Here is a 24,119-nt window from a genome sequence, read left to right on the forward strand (position 1 = left end):
CTGCCCCCACCCCCCAAAAAGGCCTGCTGCCCCCCCCACAAAAATCCTGGCTACACCCAGCCTACGCCCCAGAGCTAAGAAAAGAAAACGAGGAAAAATTACAGTGAGCAGCCCAGTCTTGAATGATTAGGGTCGCTTACTTGAGCTGCACATGTAATAGAACAGGCATCCCCAAACTTCGGCCCTCCAGATGTTTTGGACTACAATTCCCATCTTCCCCGACCACTGGTCCTGTTAGCTAGGGATCATGGGAGTTGTAGGCCAAAACATCTGGAGGGCCGCAGTTTGGGGGTGCCTGTAGTAGAAGCTTAGAAGGTTCTTTTCTCAGTTTCTGTTTCTTTGCAGTCCGAATAATTTGAGCTGGTTTGCGGAATGCTTATCGGTTCTGATGAGAATGGGCTAGGATTCTAACAGGAACTCTCTGGAAATATTTTGATTGCTAGGCTCTGTACTATATCCGCTAGCCAGGCCCACTCCTGTCCAGGAAACTTTGAAGCAAGTGCTTGGACTACATAACTTGGATGGAACCATCAGACCTGGTACTGACAACACAACAGAGGCAGGAATGCACACGAGTGAAGGGAAATACTTGCATTAATTCAATCAGAATTTGCCTTGACCAGCCTTCATTATAGCAGCTGCTGGATTTTTACCACTTCAGGGAGAGCTAAGCATAAGATGCAAGAGTTCAGAGCCTTTTGTGTCGTCTCCTAATTTGTCCTTTTTCACGCTTGTCTTTTCATCCCTTTCCCCCCCACATTCTCTCATGGATGTGTTGTTGCTTATTATCCACTGTTATGGATTTCAGAGGGAAGACTGAGAATTTTTTTATTTGGCACCACAGAAAGCTTACTGGAAAGGTTGCCTAAATATGAGCTGCAGTACATATCACCCAGAACAGTATATATAGCATAACACAGAACAGTAATTTGCATGTTTAATTCTATATGGCAGTTAAGAATCTCTTTGCAAGATAATAAATATAATAATAATAATAATAATAATAATAATAAATTATTATTCATACCCCGCCCATCTGGCTGGGTTTCCCCAGCCACTCTGGGCGACTTCCAACAGAAAAATAAAATAAAATAATCTATTAAACATTAAAAGCCTCCCTAAACAGGGCTGCCTTCAGATGTCTTCTAAAAATCTGGTAGCTGTTCTTCTCTTTGACATCTGATGGGAGGGCGTTCCACAGGGTGGGCGCCACCACCGAGAAGGCCCTCTGCCTGGTTCCCTGCAACTTGGCTTCTCGCAACAAGGGAACTGCCAGAAGGCCCTCAGTACTGGACCTCAGTGTCTGGGCAGAACGATGGGGGTGGAGACGCTCCTTCAGGTATACTGGACCGAGGCCGTTTAGGGCTTTAAAAGCTCAACACCAACACTTTGAATTGTGCTCGGAAACGTACTGGGAGCCAATGTAGGTCTTTCAAGACCGGTGTTATGTGGTCTCGGCGGCCGCTCCCAGTCACCAGTCTAGCTGCCGCATTCTGGGTTAGTTGTAGTTTCCGGGTCACCTTCAAAGGTAGCCCCACGTAGAGCACATTGTAGTAGTCCAAGCGGGAGATAACTAGAGCATGCACCACTCTGGCGAGACAGTCTGCAGGCAGGTAGGGTCTCAGCCTGTGTACCAGATGGAGCTGATAGACAGCTGCCCTGGACACAGAACTGACCTGCGCCTCCATGGACAGCTGTGAGTCCAAAATGACTCCCAGGCTGCGCACCTGGTCCTTCAGGGGCACAATTACCCCGTTTAGGTTAGGACCAGGGAGTCCTCCACACCTGCCCGCCTCCTGTCCCCCACAAACAGTACTCCTTTCTTGTCAGGATTCAACCTGCGTTGTCAGGTTGCATGCGTGCTATTCTAATTCCCGTTTTCTTATGACTAAAACTTTAGCAAAAAAATACTCTTTTTAAAAAGTTGCATTTGAAGGCATTTGTCGTATCTGTATCTTATTCCTTCCTCCGAGGAAATTTCTGCATGCCGTTTCCCTATTTTATTCCTATTCCCTATTTTATCTTTCCAACAACCCTGTGAGGTGGGTTAGGCTGAGAGAAACTGGTTCAACGTCACTCGGTAATAAACTTCATAGCTGAGCAAGGATTGGGTCCTGAGGCACTCTGGGTCAAATCCAGTACCCTCCCCCCCCCGAAAACCATATTTGCTTTCTGTCAAACACACACACACACACACACTTAAAAGAATATGGAAAGTAATGGACTAGTCTGTAGCCTGCTTGTGGAGCTGCATTTGAAGAAGTGAAGACAAAAGCTTGTGCAAAGCTGGCTCTTTCCTTTTGTGCTTAAAAATCTGAAGCTAGCATGTGATGTTCATGGGGCACTGTCTTTACAGGAATACACTGTCACGGATTACTCTCTGTGTTAATCTCTGCTTCCAACACAAGAAGGCGAAGCAGGATGGGACAATCTCTGTGCACAGCTTCACAGAAACAAGCAAATAGCTGTAGTCTGTCATGCCCAGAGCAATGCGAATTTTGCCTTGGAGAAAGTTTCTCCATGCTTCCCAGACAGAGTGCCATGGTAGCTCTCGCCTTGTGTTTCCCAGGGACACACCACGTCCAGTCAAATGGCTGTACTGTGTTATGAGGACTTGGGTATGAGCAGGCAGTATGAGCTTGCAATATGGGCAAAGGAGGTGAGCTTTGTGCTTCTAATGAATTGGGTCTGGTGGGACAGAAAACAGGGATTCCAATCTGTGGTTGTTTTCTGAATTAACACTACTCCATGCAGTGTATGCCAGCAGCTCCCTGCCCCCCTAACAAATTCCAAGCTATGCTTGGGGCTTCTTTCAGGAACTGGAAGTTCCTCCGTATATATGGCCCATTGTGGATGCCAGTTTGGCCAGGGTTGAACCCCTGTTCTAACTTTCTTAGCATGTCACTAATCTAATGTTTATTCCAATGATACTGGGTTCTTCACACCGGTTGTGAAGACATCACCTTGTTCTGGCCCTCCGGTTTGCAGAGTAGTAGCTTCCTATGACGTCTCTCTGTGCAAAATGAAACATTCTCCCAGTTGTCTTAAGGGAGGAATGTGGGTACAACTCTTACCTCCCTGGCAGATAGAGGTCTCTTGCTTTCCACCTGAGCGCCAGAACTGCTCTGTACTCCCCAGCAATCGTATATTCACATTCCAACACAGGTGTTCTTTGCACACTACAATCACCAATTGGACCCTCAAAATAAGAATCACCCGGATCCCCTGTCTGATATTATACAGGGACCTACTCACTTTGTTCAGGTCCTAGCCTCTCCTCTCAGTGTCTTTTCTAAGCTAAACATACCCAACTCCCTCAACCATTCCTCATAAGGCTTGGCTTCCAGACCCTTGATCATCTTGGTCGCCCTCCTCTGCACACATTCCAGCTTGTCGATATCCTTCTTAATCTGTGGCGCCAGAACTGGACTCAGTACTCCAGATGTGGTCTGACAAAGGCAGAATAGAGAGGTACTATTATTTCCCTCATGCAAGAAAGCAAAGTGACTGTCCAACGAGGCCTTACAAACAGCGGGGGAGAGAAGGCAGGCAAAATGTGAGGGAGATAGTGAAAGATACAGGAAATTAAATGCAGAATTCCAAAAAAATAGCAAGGAGAGACAAGAGGGCCTTCTTAAACGAGCAATGCAAAGAAATAGAGGGAAACAACAGAATGGGAAAAACTAGAGATCTGTTCAAGAAAATTGGAGATATGAAAGGAACATTTCGTATAAAGATTACCATAATAAAGGACAAAAGTGGAAATACCTAACAGAAGCAGAAGACATCAAAAAGAGGTAGCAAGAATACACCGAGGAATTATACCAGAAAGATATGGTCTCGTACACCCCAGGTAGTGTGGTTGCTGACCTTGAGCCAGACATCCCGGAGAGTGAAGTCAAATGGGCCTTAGAAAACACTGCTAATAACAAGGCCAGTGGAAGTGATGATATTCCAGCTGAACTATTTAAAATTTTAAAATATGATGCTGTTAAGGTGCTACACTCAATATGCCAGCAAGTTTGGAAAACTCAGCAATGGCCAGAGGATTGGAGAAGATCAGTCTACATCCCAATCCCAAAGAAGGGCAGAGCCAAAGAATGCTCCAACTACCACACAATTGCGCTCACTTCACATGCTAGCAAGGTTATGCTTAAAATTCTACAAGGCAGGCTTAGGCAGTATGTGGACCGAGAACTCCCAGAAGTGCAAGCTGGATTTCGAAGGGGCAGAGGAACCAGAGACCAAATTGCAAACATGCACTGGATTATGGAGAAAGCTAGAGAGTTCCAGAAGATCATCTACTTCTGCTTCATTGACTACGCAAAAGCATTTGATTGTGTCGACCCCAGCAAACTATGGCAAGCTCTTAAAGAAATGGGAGTGCCTGATCACCTCATCTGTCTCCTGAGAAATCTCTATGTGGGACAAGAAGCTACAGTTAGAACTGGATATGGAATAACTGATTGGTTCAAAATTGGGAAAGGAGTACGACAAGGTTGTATATTGTCTCCCTGCTTATTTAACTTATATGCAGAATTCATTGTGTGAAAGGCTGGACTGGATGAATCCCAAGCCAGAATTAAGATTGCCGGAAGAAATATCAACAACCTCAGGTATGCTGATGACACAACTTTGATGGCAGAAAGTGAGGAACCTTTTAATGAGGGTGAAAGAGGAGAGCGCAAAATATGGTCTGAAGCTCAACATCAAAAAAACTAAGATCATGGCCACTGGTCCCATCACCTCCTGGCAAATAGAAGGGGAAGAAATGGAGGCAGTGAGAGATTTTACTTTCTTGGGCTCCTTGATCACTGCAGATGGTGACAGCAGTCACGAAATCAAAAGGTGCCTGCTTCTTGGGAGAAAAGCAATGACAAACTTAGACAGCATCTTAAAAAGCAGAGACATCACCTTGCCGACAAAGGTCCGTATAGTTAAAGCTATGGTTTTCCCAGTAGTGATGTATGGAAGTGAGAGCTGGACCATAAAGAAGGCTGATTGCCGAAGAATGGATGCTTTTGAATTATGGTGCTGGAGGAGACTCTTGAGAGTCCCATGGACTGCAAGAAGATCAAACCTATCCATTCTGAAGGAAATCAGCCCTGAGTGCTCACTGGAAGGACAGATCGTGAAGCTGAGGCTCCAATACTTTGGCCACCTCATGAGAAGAGAAGACTCCCTGGAAAAGACCCTGATGTTGGGAAAGATTGAGGGCACTAGGAGAAGGGGATGACAGAGGACGAGATGGTTGGACAGTGTTCTCGAAGCTACAAACATGAGTTTGACCAAACTGCGGGAGGCAGTGGAAGACAGGAGCGCCTGGCATGCTCTGGTCCATGGAGTCACGAAGAGTCGGACACGACTAAACGACTAAACAACCACAACAACAACATTATTTCCCTCCCTCTGGACACTATACGTCTGTTGCAGCCTAGAATAGAAATAGCTTTTTGTGCTACTGCATCACACTGTTGACTCATCACACTAAGCTTTGTGGTCTACCAAGACCCCTAGATCCCTTTCACTTGTACTGGTGGCAAGTCAGGTGCCCCCCCCCCCATCTTGTTTACAAAACTAGATTTACTCTCCCCACATCTAGTTCCCACCCATAGTGCAAGAGTTTCTATTTCAGTTGGAGGAAACTAAAAATATTTGCTTTTGTAACCAAGTTTGCTCCCTGCAGCTCACCAATGGTCACCTCTTCATTCTGCTGGAAGAGTTCTGTGCAACTCAAACTTTTGTTTACAGACTCCCCGTATCAGTTGGAAGATGCACAATGCATATTTAGGATGCCAATTGTCTCACTAGAGGGAGGCACTGTGCTGAAAATGCTTACTTCCCAACAGTCAAGAGCTTTGTTTTCTCACCCATGGCTTTCCGGCAAATGGTAACTGAGTTCCCTCCCTAATATTTTAAGAACTGTGGCTCTCTCTGTTGTCCCTCTGCTAGGACAGAGAAACTGTAACTCTATCTTTTGTAGGAAACTGGCATTGATGGTTTGCAGGAGCTTGCCAAATCCTGGACAGCCTGTCTCCCACCTTCTCCTTAACAGGTAACTCCAATCCTGCATGAAAGTTTGTTCTTGTATCACAATCCTCACTGTTCCAAAAGAACTTTTGATTTTGATGGCTGAGGAGGAGGTCCCTCTGCCTGAGGAATGTGTTTGTTGGGGTGTGTGTTTATGGCAGTGGTGGTGGTCTCCCTCACCTGGGGTCTCGGGGCAGACATCCTGCCGCTTGCCAGATGCACATCCTGCCAAACTATGCCTTATATAGAACCAGCCTACGAAGAAACCCCAAAACTGACCATATATGGTGAGTCTGTTGCTGCCCAGACTCCCGCAGCAGAGTGCGAAGTGCAGTCCAAGACAGTAGCTGAAGAATTTAGCTGTGGAAGGAGGATGGGGGGGGGGGAGGCCGGCCTTTTGCTGGAGCCAGTGCTCTAGTGAGCCCTGGAAGATGGAGGGTGCAAGCAGATAAAGCCAGGCCATGTGGCAAATGGGCAGGAAGGTCTGTATAATTGGGGGCAGCCCCAGACATTTCAAGAAAATATGAAGTTCCCTTAAACCAGGCATCCCCAAACTGCGGCCCTCCAGCTGTTTTGGCCTACAACTCCCATGATCCCTAGCTAAGAGGACCAGTGGTCAGGGATGATGGGAATTGTAGTCCAAAACATCTGGAGGGCCGAAGTTTGGGGGTGCCTGCCTTAAACACATCGGCCCATCTAGCTTGGCACAGGCAGCGATCCTGCAGTTTCAGACAGGAGTCTTTCACAGCCCTACCTGGAGATGCCAGGGAATCCTGAACCTGGAATCCTTTGCACACAAACTGAGGGTGCTAGGAGGCGGTTCTTGAGTCACGAAACAGCGCCTCAAGCTTGAAGAGGCACCATTTGTACCTTACGGACGGGTGCCCCTAAAAAACTCCCTCTTGTAAATCTGGCCTGGCCCTGAGACGGACAGTCTTTTAACACAGCCAGAAACAAGAAACGAGCTAAGCTTATGGGAGTAAAAGGAAGATTCCATACATAAAGCACCGCCCCTAAAGCTGTGGGATATTGAAAGGCCCATGGCAAGCAGAGAGCCAATCCGCTTCACAGATCAGCAGGTAGTACAATCCTTGCCAAGCCATGACACAGCTGCCTCTGCTTGGGACAGAGATGCCCGTGGCGTTCTATTTTTAAATGTCTTTTACTGATTTTTTGAAAATAACATGGGATAACAACCTCCACATCCAACCCTACTTCCTTCCCACCCAAACCACCCTCCAAACACAGGTCAGGTGCAAGTGCCACTGTGAATGATGGTCCATTGCATGTGTAAGAAAAGGATGGCCGTGTCGCAATACAGTTATCCTCTTCTCCTTTTCCAGCCAATGCCTTGACTTCCTGAGTTAATCTTTCAGAGTGCCAGTGTCCATACTTTCGTGGCATTTTGATGACCGAGATGTAAAATCTGAATGGCACCCCCCTCCCCACTGATCACTACCCTAAGGAGTCTCAAAGCGGCTAACATTCTCCTTTCCCTTCCTCCCCCACAACAAACACTCTGCGAGGTGAGTGAGGCTGAGAGACTTCAGAGAAGTGTGACTAGCCCAAGGTCACCCAGCAGCTGCATGTGGAGGAGCGGAGACGCGAACCCGGTTCCCCAGACTACGAGTCTACTGCTCATAACCACTACACCACACTGGCTCTCACACTGGCAGGGGCACAATCCAGTGGAAAGTGCTTCTGCATAAGCCTTCTTAAAATAAACAGACGCTGTGTGTGTTCAGTTTTGAACCTTGCACAGGAGAAACTCCTGCTGGATTTTGCCTCGTGCAGAATTATGGAGAACAGGTGGGGGGCTCTGACAAAACCCACAAGCCCCATTCCCAGTTCCCCTCTTTTAATCAAACACGCTCCCATGACTTTTTTAAAAAACCAAAGTTAAAACACCCAACGAAAGCAGTGGCCCAACATGGCCTGTTCCCTATTCTGTCCCCCTTAGTGGTACCCTAGGCCTGTCATCTGAAGTGGCTGCTTCTTTGTGCCTCTGGAGAGGCTAACACACCTCAAGTGTATACCCTGAGGAGCATCTCTGCTCCCATTGTTCAGCCCGGACACTGAGGTCCAGCTCCAAGGTCCTTCTGGCAGTTCCCTCACCGCAAGACGCGGAATTTCAGGGAACCAGGCAGAGGGCCTTCTTGGTAGTGGCACCCGCCCTGTGGAACGCCCTCCCAGCAGTTGTCAAGGTGATGAATAACTGCACAACTTTTAGAAGACATCTAAAGACAGCTCTGTATAGGGAAGTTTCTAAGGACAGGTGTTTGGCTGTGTTTTTAATATTTTGCTGGAAGCCGCCCTTAGTGGCTGGGGAAACCCCGTCAGATGGGTGGCTAATAATAATAATAATAATAATAATAATAATAATAATAATAATAATAGCTCTGTGACCACCTGCTGCTCAGTTCACAGTATGGCAGAACCTCTTGTCTCAGGCTGAACCTCCTGGTCTCCGACAGGCCTAAAACAGGTGGGGTGCCGTTGTTGGAAGAGAATCCCCTCCCCAGGCATTAACTGGTCTGATCCAGGCCCTCAGACAGAATATTTGTAGGGAAGGGGCCTTAAAGATACATTAAGGGTGAGGAGGAGCAGGCATCACAAGCCCAAAGTAAACCAGCCGTAAAAACCTCTCTTTCATCATATGAATTGGCACTACTGAAGGTGCCACCTAATACCCATTTTCTGCATTTGTAAGAACTCAGGCATTTAGTGTGGCGGTTTGGAACTCCCTGCCTATTGAGATCAAGCAGAGATCTTCACTGTACAGTTTTCGGCACCTGCTAAAAACACTCTTGTTTAGACAAGCCTCCCCTGGTGCTTAGAAAGCTGAGGTAATTTTAATCTGCTTTAGTATTTTAACTTCAGTGTGTTTTAAAATATGGTTGTGAATTTTTCACAATTTTATGTCTTTATATTGTTGTAAACCGCTTTTTTTACAGTCAAGTGGTGTAAAAAATATATATGAAATGAGTAAGTAAGTAGGATAAGTAATCAGGGCTGCAGTCTTAAACCATACTTATTTTGGATTAAGTCCCACTATGTTTTGCTCTCACCTACCCCGCAAGGGGAGAAAATGGAAAAAGTGTTTTGCCAAAGGCAGACTCCAAAATCTAGAAACTGTCATTGGTAAAGAGGGACCTCTGGAAAAGGTGTTCCTGTAAGTTCTTCCCAGCACGGCTGCTGTGATGGGCTTTTGTCATGAGTGGTTTAGAATGGTGCCAGACCAGGGGATTGGAGTGGGCATTTTCAGATGTGAAACATAGTCTACAATCCTATGCCCATTTACCTGGAAACAGACCTCATTTAATTCAATGGGTCTTGTTTCCAAACAGACATGTAGAAGGGAGTGCTGCTAATAGGACTGCAAAAACTCAGGTTACAGATGCTTCTCTTCTGTAGTGAGCAACAACCAGGCAAGAGAGAGACTCAAAACCTTTGTGTGAAAAATTCCTGTTTGACTATGAATGCCTTTATCTTACCAACATATCTGTAAAATGGGTAGAACAGTGATCTTCCTCATAAGGAAAAAGAACTAAGATGTAAGGTTGTTAATTATGCTGATCTTAGCTGTCCTAATCTCTTTCTTTTGTCTGACCCAGGTGTGTGAAACCTTTGGCCCCACTAGATGTTTGCGGAACTACAACTCCCAACAGCCCCAACCAGCATGCCCAAAGGCCAGGGGTGATGGGAGTTGGAGTTCAGCAACATCTGGAGGACCAAAGGTTCCCCACACCTGGCTAGCCCACCTGTTCTTTAAGAAGGCAGTGGAGCAGCTAAGAATGCGAGCAGGGCTGTGGCTGGTTCAAATCTCACTTCAGTCACAAACACAGTAGGCAGCCATAGGCAAACAGCTGTTCTCCCTGCCTCAACCCCTCCATCGTCAGTGTGGGGGGAATATTGTACTGCCCTAGTAAGCAGGGCCGTTGCAAGGACTGCAGAGTCGGAGGGAGGGTGAAGCACTTGGAATGTTTGAAATGGGCTACACGAAAGAGAGGCTCTTTGATGCCGGGATTGTTCATCCTGGCAATTGATGGATCTCCCTTGCCCATCATCTGTGGTACTTATCCCACCCTCTGCAGGTAACAGGATTGTCCCAGAGGTCATCATTTGAGTTTGCTTAGAGCCTGTAATTAATTACTTATTACCATTATTTCAGAGCGTTTGTCGTCGTCCCCCCCCCATGTCCATTTGGGGGGAATCAAATAAAAGAAACAGACCACATCAAACAAAAATCCCGAGAACAGAAACAAAACAGAGTTGCCATCTTAAAAGCGATTTAGGTGTCCGTTTCTGCTAGTCCATTCCAAAACCTCCCACAGCCTGTTTCCTGATGCCTTGCGTGGGTTTTCTCCCTGCCTTGACTTCCTACCTGGACATGTAGTCACATCCTTCCTATTCTCTTCTCCGAGTGAGTAGGTGCCCTGAAACAAAATGCCTTGCACCGTGCTGATGCTATTAGATTTGTAATGCAACAGGCAGTAGTCCCACTCCATTAGATTAAGAACCTTACAACTCTCAGGGCTAGGACACGCCCCCCCCCCCTCCAAAGCAGGCATGGTAGGTGTCCTTACCTTATTCTTGACTTCAGCTGACATGCCATAGGCTGGGCCCCTGATGAAGTGCGTCGCAGACATGTTGCCCACGTGCAGCTGTCCTCTGTGTGGTTTGCTCTCTGCGTGTGGCTTGGTGCCTTCTTGGTGCACGGCGTGTCTGCCTCTGTGCCGCTTCCCCTGCAACTTTTAAAAACTCTTGGCTCTCAGGCTCTCCCCCTCCTCCTGCCCAAGGGGGAGTCCTTCCATTGGCCAGGCAGCATGGCCAATCGCCACCTGCCAGGGGTGCTGATGTCATCCTGTTGGTATTAAGAAATGATGGTGTCATTTTTTCCACCTTGGGGGGCTCGGGGGGGGGGCATCCAGTTCTTCTGCTGACTCAATTCCCTGATGGATGTTTTAAATATTTACAGAAGCCCTTGTCACTTCTGAGCATGTGAAAAGAGGGGAAGAGTCGATGGACTGGGCTGCCAGTCCAGCCCACAGCTGCCCACAGCTCTCCCTCCCCGGTGGTAGTGCAACCTCCTGCCTCTTTTACTCATTAGTTCTGTCCCCCTTTTCAACCTGACGCTTCTGCGTGGCTCTTCCTCCTTTGCATCTCTCTTCCACTCCCTCCCTTCTAGCATCTTTCCCAAGGAAAGCCTCTGCGCCGCTCACTTTCCCTTTTCATGCATCAAATCCCAGAAAGAACAAACTAGAAAAACAGCCCAGTCATCCAGAGGGCAGCCCTTCGCTGTTTGGCCAGGCCTCCCTGACCCTTTCTGCACCAGCTCCCTTTGCTTTGTCATCTTCTTTGGCTTTTGAGTCTCACATCTTGCTCTGGTAGCTGGCATTGCTCCCTTTCTTTTTGCAAAGAGCTTTTGCAAACTATCAGCACAAAACAAGAAAAGTTTAGCTCTGTACTTTTTTCCCCCAGCAGCGGCTACTAAACAGACCTGTCTCTATAAACTCGAAGAATCTAAATAGGCAAGAAAGCTTTGCAAAATGAAACTGCTGTTCAGAAATCAGGCATGGGAAGGGAACATTTGACTGTACAACTTGCCATGATTTGCTGAAGCCACCAGACCTGTACAGACAATGGTGGCAACTAGCCTGCTGAATTTCAAGGATGAGCAGATTTTGAGATGTTATCGAGAGGCAAGTATTTAGCAGTGTGCTGCAGGAGGGGAGCAGGACTCTCCCCAAGTTTAATAAACCCTTCTTCGTTAAACCATAATAAATAAAGAAAACTTTTTTTTTCAGAATACTGTATCTCAGTCACATCTTCCTACCAGTTCCCAGTCTCTTGACACGGATGTGAAAAGGCTAGCAGAGCAGGTCAGCTCTTCCCATTTCTTCCTGATATATGTGTGGCAGGACAGTTTTTGGCCTAAGCAGTTCAGCTGGGCCTCAAGGTTGTCAGATTTGGCATAAACATCAGGTGGGGCAGCTGTTTCCAGCTGTGCTTTGCCTTTTAAAACTCACTGGTGGGAGTTGGGAGAAATCCTGTTGGGTCCTCCCCCCCCCCATCCCTCTTTGGATTCAAGGATAACCATCTGCCACAGCAGACTGGATTGTGTCTGGGCAATCATGGCTTCCCAAGCTCTTGGTGACTGGGAATCTGCCTTGATGGCTTCTAACCTTCACACATCATCCATTCCTTGCTGCCACACTATTCCTAAAGCCGGGGTCTACCTGTTAGCAAATCTTATTAAAGAGCCCTAGAGCAGGCATCCCCAAACTTCGGCCCTCCAGATGTTTTGGACTACAATTCCCATCATCCCTGACCACTGGTCCTGTTTGCTAGGGATCATGGGAGTTGTAGGCCAAAACTTCTGGAGGGCCGCAGTTTGGGGATGCCTGCCCTAGAGCTTTTTGTCCCATCCCTCACTTCCTTCAAAGTTCCCGATTCCTAGCTTGTGCTTCAGTGACCTCAAACTTTGACACGCTGCTAGTATTGCTCTCTAGGAGAAGGGACTTTTTGTGTTTCAGGGGATCATTGATCAGTGGCATAGTGTGTGTGGGTGAGAGGGGCAATTGCCCAGGGCACATCACTACCCGAAGGAGTCTCAAAGCGGCTAACATTCTCCTTTCCCCTCCTCCCCCACAACAAACACTCTGTGAGGTGAGTGGGGCTGAGAGACTTCAAAGAAGTGTGACTAGCCCAAGGTCACCCAGCAGCCGCATGTGGAGGAGCGGAGACACGAACCCGGTTCCCCAGATTACGAGCCTACCGCTCTTAACCACTACACCACACTGGCTCTCCCTTCCCCACCAATATTGCTGCCAACGCCACCCAGTCCTGATAGGAAGCATTTCCAGATGGGGCGGGTATGACTCTGCTTCCTTTTGGGGGACAGGAGAGGAGGTGGGGAGACCATGGAGGCCTACTGCACCCTGTGCTAGTTCTCGCGCCACTCCTCCTGGGCATTGCGGAGCAGTGTTGCTTCTGCCAGGTGGGTGGCGTACATATGTCTGTCTGTGCTCCCCCACCCCCGGCTACTAGTCCCAGGGCTAAGTTGGTGGTGGTTTGGGGGCATTGGGAGTTGTATGTCACCTTCCTTGCCCCGATCACTGGCAACCCATGATACACCACTGTTGTTGATTGAGCACTTGCTAAAGGGAAGAGAAAGAAGAAAACCCTTAGCAAACAAATAACCAGCCTGGAATTCTTTTGCAAAGTTCTTAGCAAACAAATAACCAGCCTGGAATTCTTTTGCAAACTTCTTTTGACTTTTCATTCCTTGTAATGTTGCCGTAGGATAAACTCTCACAGTAATTGATACAAGAATTAATAAACAATGAAATATAGTCTTGTTAAAATATTGCAGTGCTTACTTCTGGGCTTACATTTAAACTCCACAAGTTGCTGTGATTTCCTTTTACAAACTCAATAGCCTTTTGTGCACCTGCCAGATTCCATCACCCCTCCTCTTCCAACTGCTGTGAAAGTTTCTGGGATCAGAAAAACCCCAGAATGATTTACTGTTGCTTATTAATTTATAAAGCATTTTTAGCAGGCAAAATCCTTAGTTTGCCACACTTAGCACCCTCCCCTTGAGACCTACTTTATGGAGCATCATAAAGTGCTGTTTTATTTGTCCTCCTCAAACTGAGTCATAGTAATTTCCATTTTACAGACGAAGGAACTGAGGCCTAAGGCATTCACTGAGGGCATGCATAAAAATCATATACAGCTAAACACTTAATTTGAAATGAGATTGAAGTCCAGTAGTGTTGAGATTCTTACATTGTACGGGGTTGGACAAGGTGACCCTCCAACTCAGCAATTCTATGATTCGTCCCCCATGCCACATTGGTTCTGAGTTTCTCTGTGGTTTCAAAACTACAGGTTGTTAGGCCCCGCACTATAACATGCAAATACCCCCCCCCAAGTCATTCAGTGCTTTATTTCCCATCTGTTTGTGAACTGACTTTCATACTCACAAGCACAAGAGGCCCAACATCTGCCTTATGGGAAGTTTTCCTGCTTTGCACTTTTCAACAAAAGGAATGGGAGCTTTTTTAGTTTAGAAAAATGAATAAAAGAGGTGACATTATGGAGATTTATCAAGCAATGCATGGTTTGAAGAAGATGGAGAGTGAAAGATCTCTCTTACAACACTGAAAATTGCAGTCACCTAATGAAATGTTGTGGACGCGGGTAGCGCTGTGGTGTAAACAACTGAGCCTAGGGCTTGCTGATTGGAAGGACGGCGGTTCGAATCCCTGCGACGGGGTGAGCTCCCGTTATTCAGTCCCAGCTCCTGCCAACCTAGCAGTTTGAAAGCACATCCAACTGCAAGTAGATAAATAGGTACTGCTCCAGCGGGAAGGTAAACGGTGTTTCCGTGCACTGCTCTGGTTTTGCCAGAAGCGCTTAGTCATGCTGGCCACATGACCCGGAAAAACTGTCTGCAGACAAATGTTGGCTCCCTCGGCCAGTAAAGCGAGATGAGCGCCGCAACCCCAGAGTCGTTTGTGACTGGACTTAACTGTCAGGGGTCCTTTACCTTTTTTAATGAAATGTTGTAGCAGCAGATTTGGGACAGTCAAAAGAAAGTTCTTTAAACGATGCATGTAATTCAGCGTCACAAGATGTGGCAACCAGTGGCTTTAAAAAAGATTAAACAAAGTCACAGAAGATGGATCTATCACCCGTGGCATGATATCAAAATGGCAGCTGCAGTACCATAAAACATCATACCCTCCAAGTGTCCTGATTTTCCTGAATTATGAAAGCCATTCCAGCTTCTGATTTGGTTCCGGACTGTCCCTATTTCCGCCGCCAGCACCACAACTACCGAGTTCAGTGAGGAGGGTGAGCCAGCACTTGTCCTTTGTGATGGCGGCAACAGTGGCGGCTGCGAGGGAGAATCCTGTTGCCTCTCCATGGTCTCTCCATGGCCACTGCGGCTGGCCTCCTCCCTTGGGCAGCTCATAGCAGCCGCTGGAAAGGAGGCGAGGAGGAGAGGCTGCGGCCGCCAAGGCCCAGCCCTGACACTCCGGCTCTGAGGGGCAGGAAGAGGGCAGGGCAGCTCTGGGCGACAAGAAAGGGGGAGAAGAGCAGAGCACAAGGAGTTTTGATGCTGTTTTTAATTTTTAAAATGTCTTGTCCGTCCATGTCTAATCTTGCTGCTTTCTATAATTTCTTCATTGGTGTGTATTTTTCTTTCTGTAAATCTATCAAAGAATAGCATAAAATAAAATCTGGATTAAGGGGTTTTCTCAGGAGAGTGGAGGGTGTGTGTGCTGTGTCCTATTGTTGTGCTGGTCGTAGCATTCGCCTTCTTCTGATAGGAAATGGTCTGTGGGTGGGGGACAAAAATGTGGGGGGGTTGAGGAGGGGCAGTGGGGGGCAGTGAGAAATGTTCCTATTTTCATCTCAAGAATGTTGGAAGGTTAAAAGATAAAGGTAAACGTAAAGGAGCCCTGGGCTGTTAAGTCCAGCCAAAGGCGACTATGGGGTTGCGGCGCTCATTTCGCTTTCAGGCCGAGGGAGCCGGTGTTTGTCCACAGACAGCTTTCCGGGTCATGTGGCCAGCATGACTAAACTGCTCCTGGCGCAATGGAACACTGGGACAGAAACCAGAGCATGTGGAAATGCCATTTACCTTCCCGCCGCAACGGTACCTCTTTATCTGCTTGCACTGGTGTGCTTTCGAACTACTAGGTTGGCAGGGGCTGGGACAGAGCAATGGGAGCTCACTCCATCGTGGGGATTTGAACCTTCCAATCGGCAAGCCCAAGAGGCTCAGTGGTTTAGAGTCCACAGCGCCACCCGCATCCCATGTTGGAGGGTATGCAATATGGAGAGTATATTGTTTTCTCGTGCTGCTTGTGGACCTCTGGGGAATCTCTGGGTGCCCTGCTCTGGGAAACAGGATTGGGTCGGTCTGACCCAACAGAGCTCTTATTACATTCCTATGTGCTTAAAAGTCTCCTCTTCTGGTTCAGCAGCATGTTGAGAATTTGGAAATCACATTAAATCAATCGCAGAGCTGCAACCGAAAGGCAGTAAGTGTGGACTACAGGACACAGAACCATGCTACGTCCAACAAAAATAAATCACACCTCAAATGCTCCTTAAATTTAGCTGTAGTTCTCTGCCTTGACTCAGAGATCCCCCTTTCTACCTGCTGATGTGGATGATACTGAATCAGAGATTGGAAAGAAAACTACTTATTCAGTGTTTCCCCAATGCTTTGCAGCCTTGTGACACACAGGATAGAGATTTGGCCTTTTATCTCACAGGGCTTTGTCACCATACAAAGTCACCTTGAATTGCAGCTGCCAGGCAAATATCCCCCCGCTGCCTATTGTCATCGCTGACTAACACGATCCACCATTGCTTCTTGCTACTGAAGTAATTTTCCTTTTCTTGCTTCCGTTAAAGTGACTTAAAAATTAATTCTGATGTCACGCTGCATTTTATCATTGTATATTTTTATGAAGACCAATTGTTGGTGGAAAACTGAGTGGACAGCCTTTGCTCTGTCAATAACATTATTCATTTATGTATTTTGCTACTTGGCTAAAGCAAAGGACTGTGGAGCTTTGTTCCCTCATCAAGTTGCCAGAATTGAGAATATTTTATGCAAAGGCTTATATTCTGTGGAAAGGTGATGCTGTGGACTTGAGGGTTCAAACCTATCCTTTGAAATCAGGGGTGTCTGCCAGCCCTGCTGCTAAGTTCTCCCATTTGCCCATTTGATTTCTTCACTTTCACATTCAGAGAAAATGGGACCGCTGGATCAGTCTTTTCACATGCAAAAAATTCTTCCTTGGCTGAAGGAGGAAAAATGCCCCCCCCCCCAGATGTTGTTTATTTGGAATTGCAAAATTGAAAATGTAATTAAAATTATCAAAAATTATATATATATATATATATATATATATATATATATATATATATATATATATCCCTATACAGGGCTGTAGTGATGTATGGAAGTGAGAGCCGATCACTGAAGAATTGATGCCTTTGAATTATGGTGCTGGAGGAGACTCTTGAGAGTCCCATGGACTGCAAGAAGATCAAACCTATCCATTCTGAAGGAAATCAGCCCTGAGTGCTCACTAGAAGGACAGATCCTGAAGCTGAGGCTCCAATAATACTTTGGCCACCTCATGAGAAGAGAAGACTCCCTGGAAAAGACCTTGATGTTGGGAAAGATCACAAGGAGAAGGGGGTGACAGAGGATGAGATGGTTGGACAGTGTTCTCAAAGCTACAAACATGAGTTTGACCAAACTGCAGGAGGCAGTGGAAGACAGGAGTGCCTGGTGTGTTCTGGTCCATGGGGTCACAAAGAGTCGGACACAACTAAATGACTAAACAACAAAAATACAGGGCTGCCTTGAGATGTAATCTAAAAGCCAGATAGTTGCTTATTACCTTGACATCTGATAAGAGGGCGTTCCATAGGGCAGGTGCAACTACTGAGAAGTGCTTGTGTTTATCTTTCTTGGCTATTCCACAATTCAGCTTTATTGGATAACCCCTAGTTTTACAAGGGAGATCCAATTTCTTCAAGCCATATATAATTTTATACACCTGTATTGTGTCCCCCATTAATTGCCTCCTCCTCCTCCTCCTCCTCCTCCTCCTCCTCCTCCTCCTCCTCCTCCTCCTCCTCCTCCTCCTCCTCCTTCTTCTTCTTCTTCTTCTTCTTCTTCTTCTTCTTCTTCTTCTTCTTCTTCTTCTTCTTCTTCTTCTTCTTCTTCCTCGGCATCCCTAAATACATTCCTGCCCCCAATGAACCATTTGAGTTGCTTGTGCAACTGTGCCAGACGCTGCTTGTATAGCTTTCAGAAAGCTGCCATGGATGGAGGTGGTTTTTCTCACCAGCTGTTTTTTTCCTGCTTTAAAGGCTCTCAAGGACACTGGTCCTGCCTTGTGCCTGCCTGCATGTGGATAGTCATCACCGCTACTCTAACAGAACTGGGCTAGTAAAATCGAAGACCTCTGGTTCAAAGTCCCCTCCCTCACAACTTTCATAGAGCAAAGAACTGAATGCAGGAATCCTGCCCCAACTCCACGCCCAGAGCAGGCAATGAAACAGAGCTTTTGGCTCCCTGCCCCTTGCTCTAACTGCTAGCTCCCGCACCCCTTATCAGTCCTACTGAAGGTTTTTTTAAACTATGCAAGTCTGAAAGTTACTGGCGCACAGCAGAGGGAGGGTGGCGGCTTTCATTTATCTCCGCGCTGCTATAACTAATGAGCCAAACTTCTGGCTGTAGCAGATTGATTCCTGCTCTTTACTTGCCTTATAAGTCCAGCCTCCTTCCTCTCCTGCTTTGCTTTTTGTCGTCGCCGTCCCCCCCCCCCTTTCCCTCGGCTGTCCATAAATCTGGTAACAATCAGAAGCAAGCAGCAGTGGGCCAGTGAGGCAGTGCAGGCCGGAATGAGGGAGAGGGGATTGCGAGAGGCTGTACGGGTGCCAGGTTCTACAGTGCTTTTATAAACATGTTTGCCTTAAGCCAAGCGGTGAACATTTTCAGACTTTATATGGGAAAGGAGCAGAGGAACGGGACCTTTCGGGATCCTTGGGGCTCCCAGTCTAAGGAGGGTCGAGGCATCCTATCTGAAGCACCCCCCTTTGCTATTCCTCCTCAGGTAGGAGTTGGTAGGTGCTATGAGTAGCAGTGGGCACACACACACACACACACACACACACTTCAAGTGCCACCTCTGCTAATATTTTTCAGGCTGTCTGTTTACCTAACCATGAACTAGAGATATGAGAGGCTCTGTTGGTATTTGAACTGAGGCACAGGTAACCCTTTCCACAATCTTTAGCAATTAGCCCTCAAAGAAGCCTCCTGAGAGTTGAGAAAAGACCCCTCTCTCCTCTGAACCCCCAAAAAAGTCCACTAGGTAGCCTTAGGCACACTGCTTGTCATCTCTCCTCAAGTGAGCTACTGCTACCACCTAACCCTCAGTCTCCAGTAAGAGCTGTTTGACCGTGGAACGGATTCCCTCAGGAGGTTGTGGACTCTGCCGCCGACATGCATGCCACTTCCGGCCCCAAAAGCGGGCAGAACAGGCTTACGCACACAAAGATCCGGAACGTAACCCCTGCACAAATGGGGGAGTTGCCTGCATAACATAAAAAAGTAGGTAGTTTTCAGAATTCAACAGAGCAAAAAGGCCCAGTTTGGCAAAGTCACTTTTCTCCAGCTGGAAACTGGGGTTGGGGAAAACCTGAAGGGCAGCCAATCAAGGACCTGAACCAATGGATTCAAGGTACAAGAAAGGAGAGTCTGATTAAACATCAAGATGAACTTTCTGAAAGTAAGAAAGTTTCTGTCTGACAGTGGAATGGACTCGCCTGGAAGGTGGCGGACTCTCCTTCCTTGGAGGTTTTTAAGCACAGGTTGGAGGGCCACCTGTTGTCGATGCTTCAGTTGAGATTCTTGCATTGCAGGCAGCTGGACTAGATGAACAATTGGGGTCCCTTCCAACTCGGCGATTCTATGATTCTTATTGCAGTCAATGAAAGGCATGTTTATTAAAAATGAAGGTGGGTGGGTTAAGCAGGTATGGAACAAGTTCTTGGTAACAAAGGTGCCATGGGTATTGTTGCTACAGAAACTGTGTCACACACTTGCATCATATTTAGATGACGTTCTACCTAGACACTCACACACGCTGAGCTTCTTTTAAGGATGCGCTCTGTGAAAACGAATGGACACATTCTGTTCAAGGCCAGAGTGTGAGGATCAACCAGCTCTGAATAAATGGTTACTATGGGATGCAACGATATACAGACCAGTGCAAAGTCAATACCTTCAGAATTAGCCAAAGCTATTTGAGTTGCACCCAAGTAGCAAGTGATCAAAGGCACATAAACTTAAAGTACACGTATCTATGTGTTTTCGCTCCTTACAGGACGAAGATAGAGACGACGTATAGATCTGACTGCACACTGTCATCTGCAGGGTAAGGCTACAGCTTTATCCAAAATGCCCAGCGAATGGAGCTAGTGGAACCACAAACTTGCATGCCTGTTGGAGAACACATTTTGTGTTCCACTTGCATGCCAAATGGCCTCCTTTATTACATCCGCCATGCAATGCTGTGTAGTACGTGTTTATTCAAAAGTTAAGTTCCAGTGTGTACTGGAAAGGATTGCAATCTATGCACAGAGAATTTGCTCCTCATTTATGCAATTCAAAGTCTTCGCCTATAGTGAAAGTTGAAGAAACAAAAGTGCAACGTGTCTGAATTTAAGGGCAGCTTCTGGTTCTCTGGGGATCTTGCAGTAAAAAAAGGGGGGGATGAAACAAAAGGATAAGTACTAAGTAAACCCTTACTATACTAACTCTTCACAGTTAAGTCTGGAAATTGGCATGTGTTGATAAACTCGCCAATAAACTTAGAATGGCACAAGGTAGAAAATGAAAGGACTCCTTTATGATAGAGTGGTACTGTTTTATTATATATACTGTGAATAATGATTATAAAGGACTCATACTTCATATAAGAATTTCTGGCTAGTTTGACTATTTTTATGTTATCTTTTGCAGACCTCTAGGTCCTGGATATGTGAAGTGAACTTGAATCGACTTCAGGTTTGGATGCACACTTTGTCTCTCAGAGAGGGTGGTGGGGTAATTTTATTGGTTTGTTCATTTCCATTTTCAAATTCTGTATTCTTATTGTTCTGTACTAAGTTGGACTGGTCACGTTGTGCGGATGCCTGATGATCGTCTTCCAAAGCAGCTACTCTATTCCGAACTTTAAAATGGAAAGCGTAATGCTGGTGGTCAACAAAAGAGGTTTAAAGACTGTCTCAAGGCAAATCTTTAAAAATGTAGTATAAACACTGACAACTGGGAAACACTGGCCTGCGAGCGCTCCAGTTGGAGAACAGCCTTTACCAAAGGTGTCATGGGCTTTGAAGAAACTCGATCTCAGGACGCAAGGGAGAAATGTGCTAAGAGGAAGGCATGTTTGGAAAATCCACACCGTGATCAACTCCCGCCTGGAAACCAATGTCCCCACTATGGCCTCCACAGTCTCTTATGGACCCATGGTTAAAATTGTGTTTATGGAAGACAATCTTACTTGGCTACGAGTGATCGCCAAAGAAGACTAAGTAACCAAATAAAATATAATTAAAAACAAACAAGCAAGGTAAATCTAAACAATAATGTTTTGGGGGGAAATTCAGGTGTGATCCAAGTCACATGGCCATTTTTAATTTCCATTTTTAAGGAGGAAATTTCACCAGAAGGTAATATTTTTCAGGCTGTGGGAGCTCACCCCATATTGAGGTGTTCATAAGATCACTTTACCATGTGAAAACCGAGGAGAAAAAGTCACAGCAGGGTGACAATTGTGTGATTCTCACCCAATAAAATTGATAAGAGCACATGGCGTCCTGTTTAAGACCCACAATTCTGTCCTAGTCATCTCCAGTTAAAGAAGTTGAGGTAGCCAGGCTGAAAGAACTGCTACCTGGCCAAGAAGCCATTAATCCATCAGACCAAGAGCTTAATGAAGTACAAGACATGCCTTTATGACTTAACTGTGGCCGGATTGCACCCAACAATCTTTCAAACTTTCAATCTTTGGTGAGCTTAATTTCAGGTGGCCTATGTGGTTTGTTTCACATGTGGTACGAAAAGTTCAAAATGTGTCAATATCTCAGGAACAGAGCACATATTTTATATCTCTGGCAACCAAAGGCTAACAGCAACAACAACAAAAAACATCTTTGCCGGAGATTTTGGCAAGGCACTGTCAGTGGTAAATGTGCCATTGGTCTGTCCTCATGTCTAGGCAAGTTTGCATTGTTCCACAATGTGGCATCCACATAGTTAACACCAGTAGCCTTCAAAGCTCATTGTGTCATTTGGCACATGCAGCCTCACCAATTCCTGAGGGAGCCTCTGAGAGTTTAATTTTTCCTGATGATGTGAGGCTAAGATGCATGGAGGCTGAATCAGAGCTCCACACACACACACCCCCGGCCGAGTGCTGTACCTTAACTAAGAATGAGCATTTCCATTTATAGGACCCTAGTGGCTGGGCTGACGTCACTGCCCCACGAGCTTGGTAAACACAGTGTGTGCGTGTGGTGTGTGTGTCTTGCTTCCTAGACCAGAGAACAAAACTGCTACTGGGTTGCTACTGCAGCATCCCACTTGGCAGGGCTGTGGCTGATGTTTAGTGCTCCAAAAGATGTGGCATCCGAGGCTCATGGGTAGAGATGGATGGGGAGTGAGATTGTCATTGCTTAGAGACCTCCCATGCAAGGGAAGGGAACCCACAGGGCTGCCCTAGAATGCAAGAAGTCCCAGCTGGTTCACAGCGCTGCCTGGGTGACTGTTCTGTTCCTTTGCACTTCTGTGAGTGGCAGCAGGCAGGCCTGTGTGCAAGAGCAGAGCGTGGATGAAAAAGTTAGACAGGTTGCAGTGCTGAGGTAGAATCATAGAATCATAGAGTTGGAAGAGACCACAAGGGCCATCCAGTCCAACCCCCTGCCAAGCAGGAAACACCATCAAAGCATTCCTGACATATGGCCATCAAGCCTCTGCTTAAAGACCTCTAAAGGAGGAGACTCCTTGGTAGCAAATTCCACTGCCAAACAGCTCTTACTGTCAGGAAGTTCTTCCTAATGTTTAGGTGGAATCTTCTTTCTTGTAGTTTGAATCCATTGCTCCGTGTCCGCTTCTCTGGAGCAGCAGAAAAAAACCTTTCTCCCTTTCTCCCTCCTCTATATGACATCCTTTTATATATTTCTCCCTCCTCTATATGACATCCTTTTATATATTTGAACATGGCTATCATATCACCCCTTAACCTTCTCTTCTCCAGGCTAAACATACCTGGAGGTAGGGTAGGCTGACCTCAGTAATCCAGGGATGTAGCTGAGAAGCACCAAATGTGCCATCCGGATTGTTAAGGTATGCAAAACACACTACCCGCCCTGTGTCCAAGCATCATCATCATCATCATCATCATCATCATCATTATTCTCAAGCATTTCCTGCAGAAACCTGCTCTTTAAAGCTGTATTGGAATAAACATCAATTTGCAAGTCCATTGCCATGTTGCTTTTCAAGGGAAGATCCATGATTGGGCAGCGCTAAGAATTGCTGGCTCAGCACCCTGACAGTATTTTTTACAACCAGAGATAAACCAGTAAGAAAGGTTAGGTCTCTGACTGCTTCCAGGACAACATTTCCTGAAGGACAATGTGACTGTGTGAAGCACTCTGAACACTCAAGTACCATATAAATCAGGGGTGCCAATTTGAATAAAATATTGGGGGGGCATGTAAACCCCACCCTGCATAATCAATCATGTGACACAGCATAGAGACACCACCTGAATGGCAATGCCCATCAACTTTGGGGCGGTGGTCCTCTCAAATATTTTATTGGGGGACCAAAGGAAACTCGGCCCCAAGGAGTTGGCTCCTATGATATAAATGTAGTTGCTGCTATTACTTATTTAGTTGAATGACTCCATCGCTCAAAATCTTTGCCAGCCACTCAGACATAAAGAGTCATTAGCAAAAGCTACCCCTTTTCTTCCTTTGTATATTATCCACTCTGGGAGTCAACTTGGCCAGATACTGCATCTTGTCTAGCTGTTCATTTTGGTTTAAGACAGGGGTCAGCAACCTTTTTCAGCCGGTCCACTGTCGCTCAGACCATGTGGTCGGCCAGACTATATTTTTTTGGGGGGGGGGGATTAACGAAATCCTATGCCCCACAAATAACCCAGAGATGCATTTTAAATAAAATGACACATTCCACTCATGTCAAAACACGCTGATTCCCGAACCGTCCGCAGGCCGGATTGAGAAGGCGATTAGGCCTCATCTGGCCCCTGGGCTTTAGGTTGCCTACCCCTGGTTTAAGAGCTATTCCTTTTGTAGAATATATGGAACTCTCTGAACTGACCGGGAGGCTCCGAGATCGAAGTGAAGCAGAAGTGGAAGAAGACTGGAAGAAATTTAAATTTTATTTAAAGAATAAGCATATAATAGATTAGAATTAGCGGAAGTGAGGGAGATAAAATAGAGGT

At 46.4% G+C, this 24,119-nt stretch overlaps 1 protein-coding gene and 1 long non-coding RNA gene across 3 annotated transcripts in view; one reads left to right on the forward strand and one right to left on the reverse strand.

The window, feature by feature from the left end:
- The window catches only part of CNN1 (calponin 1), a 39,974-nt gene extending 29,217 nt beyond the window's left edge, over positions 1-10,757 (reverse strand). Inside the window, exon 1 of the mRNA XM_035140726.3 lies at positions 10,617-10,757. Coding sequence (XP_034996617.1) covers positions 10,617-10,679 — 63 coding nt within the window. The 5' untranslated portion in view covers positions 10,680-10,757. The remainder of the gene's footprint in view (positions 1-10,616) is intronic.
- On the forward strand, positions 5,981-21,207 carry LOC118097881 (uncharacterized). Of its 2 annotated transcripts, none has more exons than XR_015947246.1 (4): positions 5,981-6,055; positions 19,968-20,018; positions 20,606-20,650; positions 20,753-21,207. It is a non-coding gene; the product is annotated as an uncharacterized LOC118097881 (long non-coding RNA). The 2 variants fall into 2 exon arrangements; XR_015947245.1 differs by lacking the exon at positions 5,981-6,055 and adding an exon at positions 11,836-11,912 and having other exon boundaries at positions 20,753-21,183.
- The last annotated feature ends 2,912 nt before the right edge of the window (positions 21,208-24,119 follow it).

Source organism: Zootoca vivipara, chromosome 15 (genome assembly GCF_965207765.1).
Source record: "Zootoca vivipara chromosome 15, rZooViv2.hap1.1, whole genome shotgun sequence".
Taxonomy (NCBI): Eukaryota; Metazoa; Chordata; class Lepidosauria; order Squamata; family Lacertidae; genus Zootoca; species Zootoca vivipara.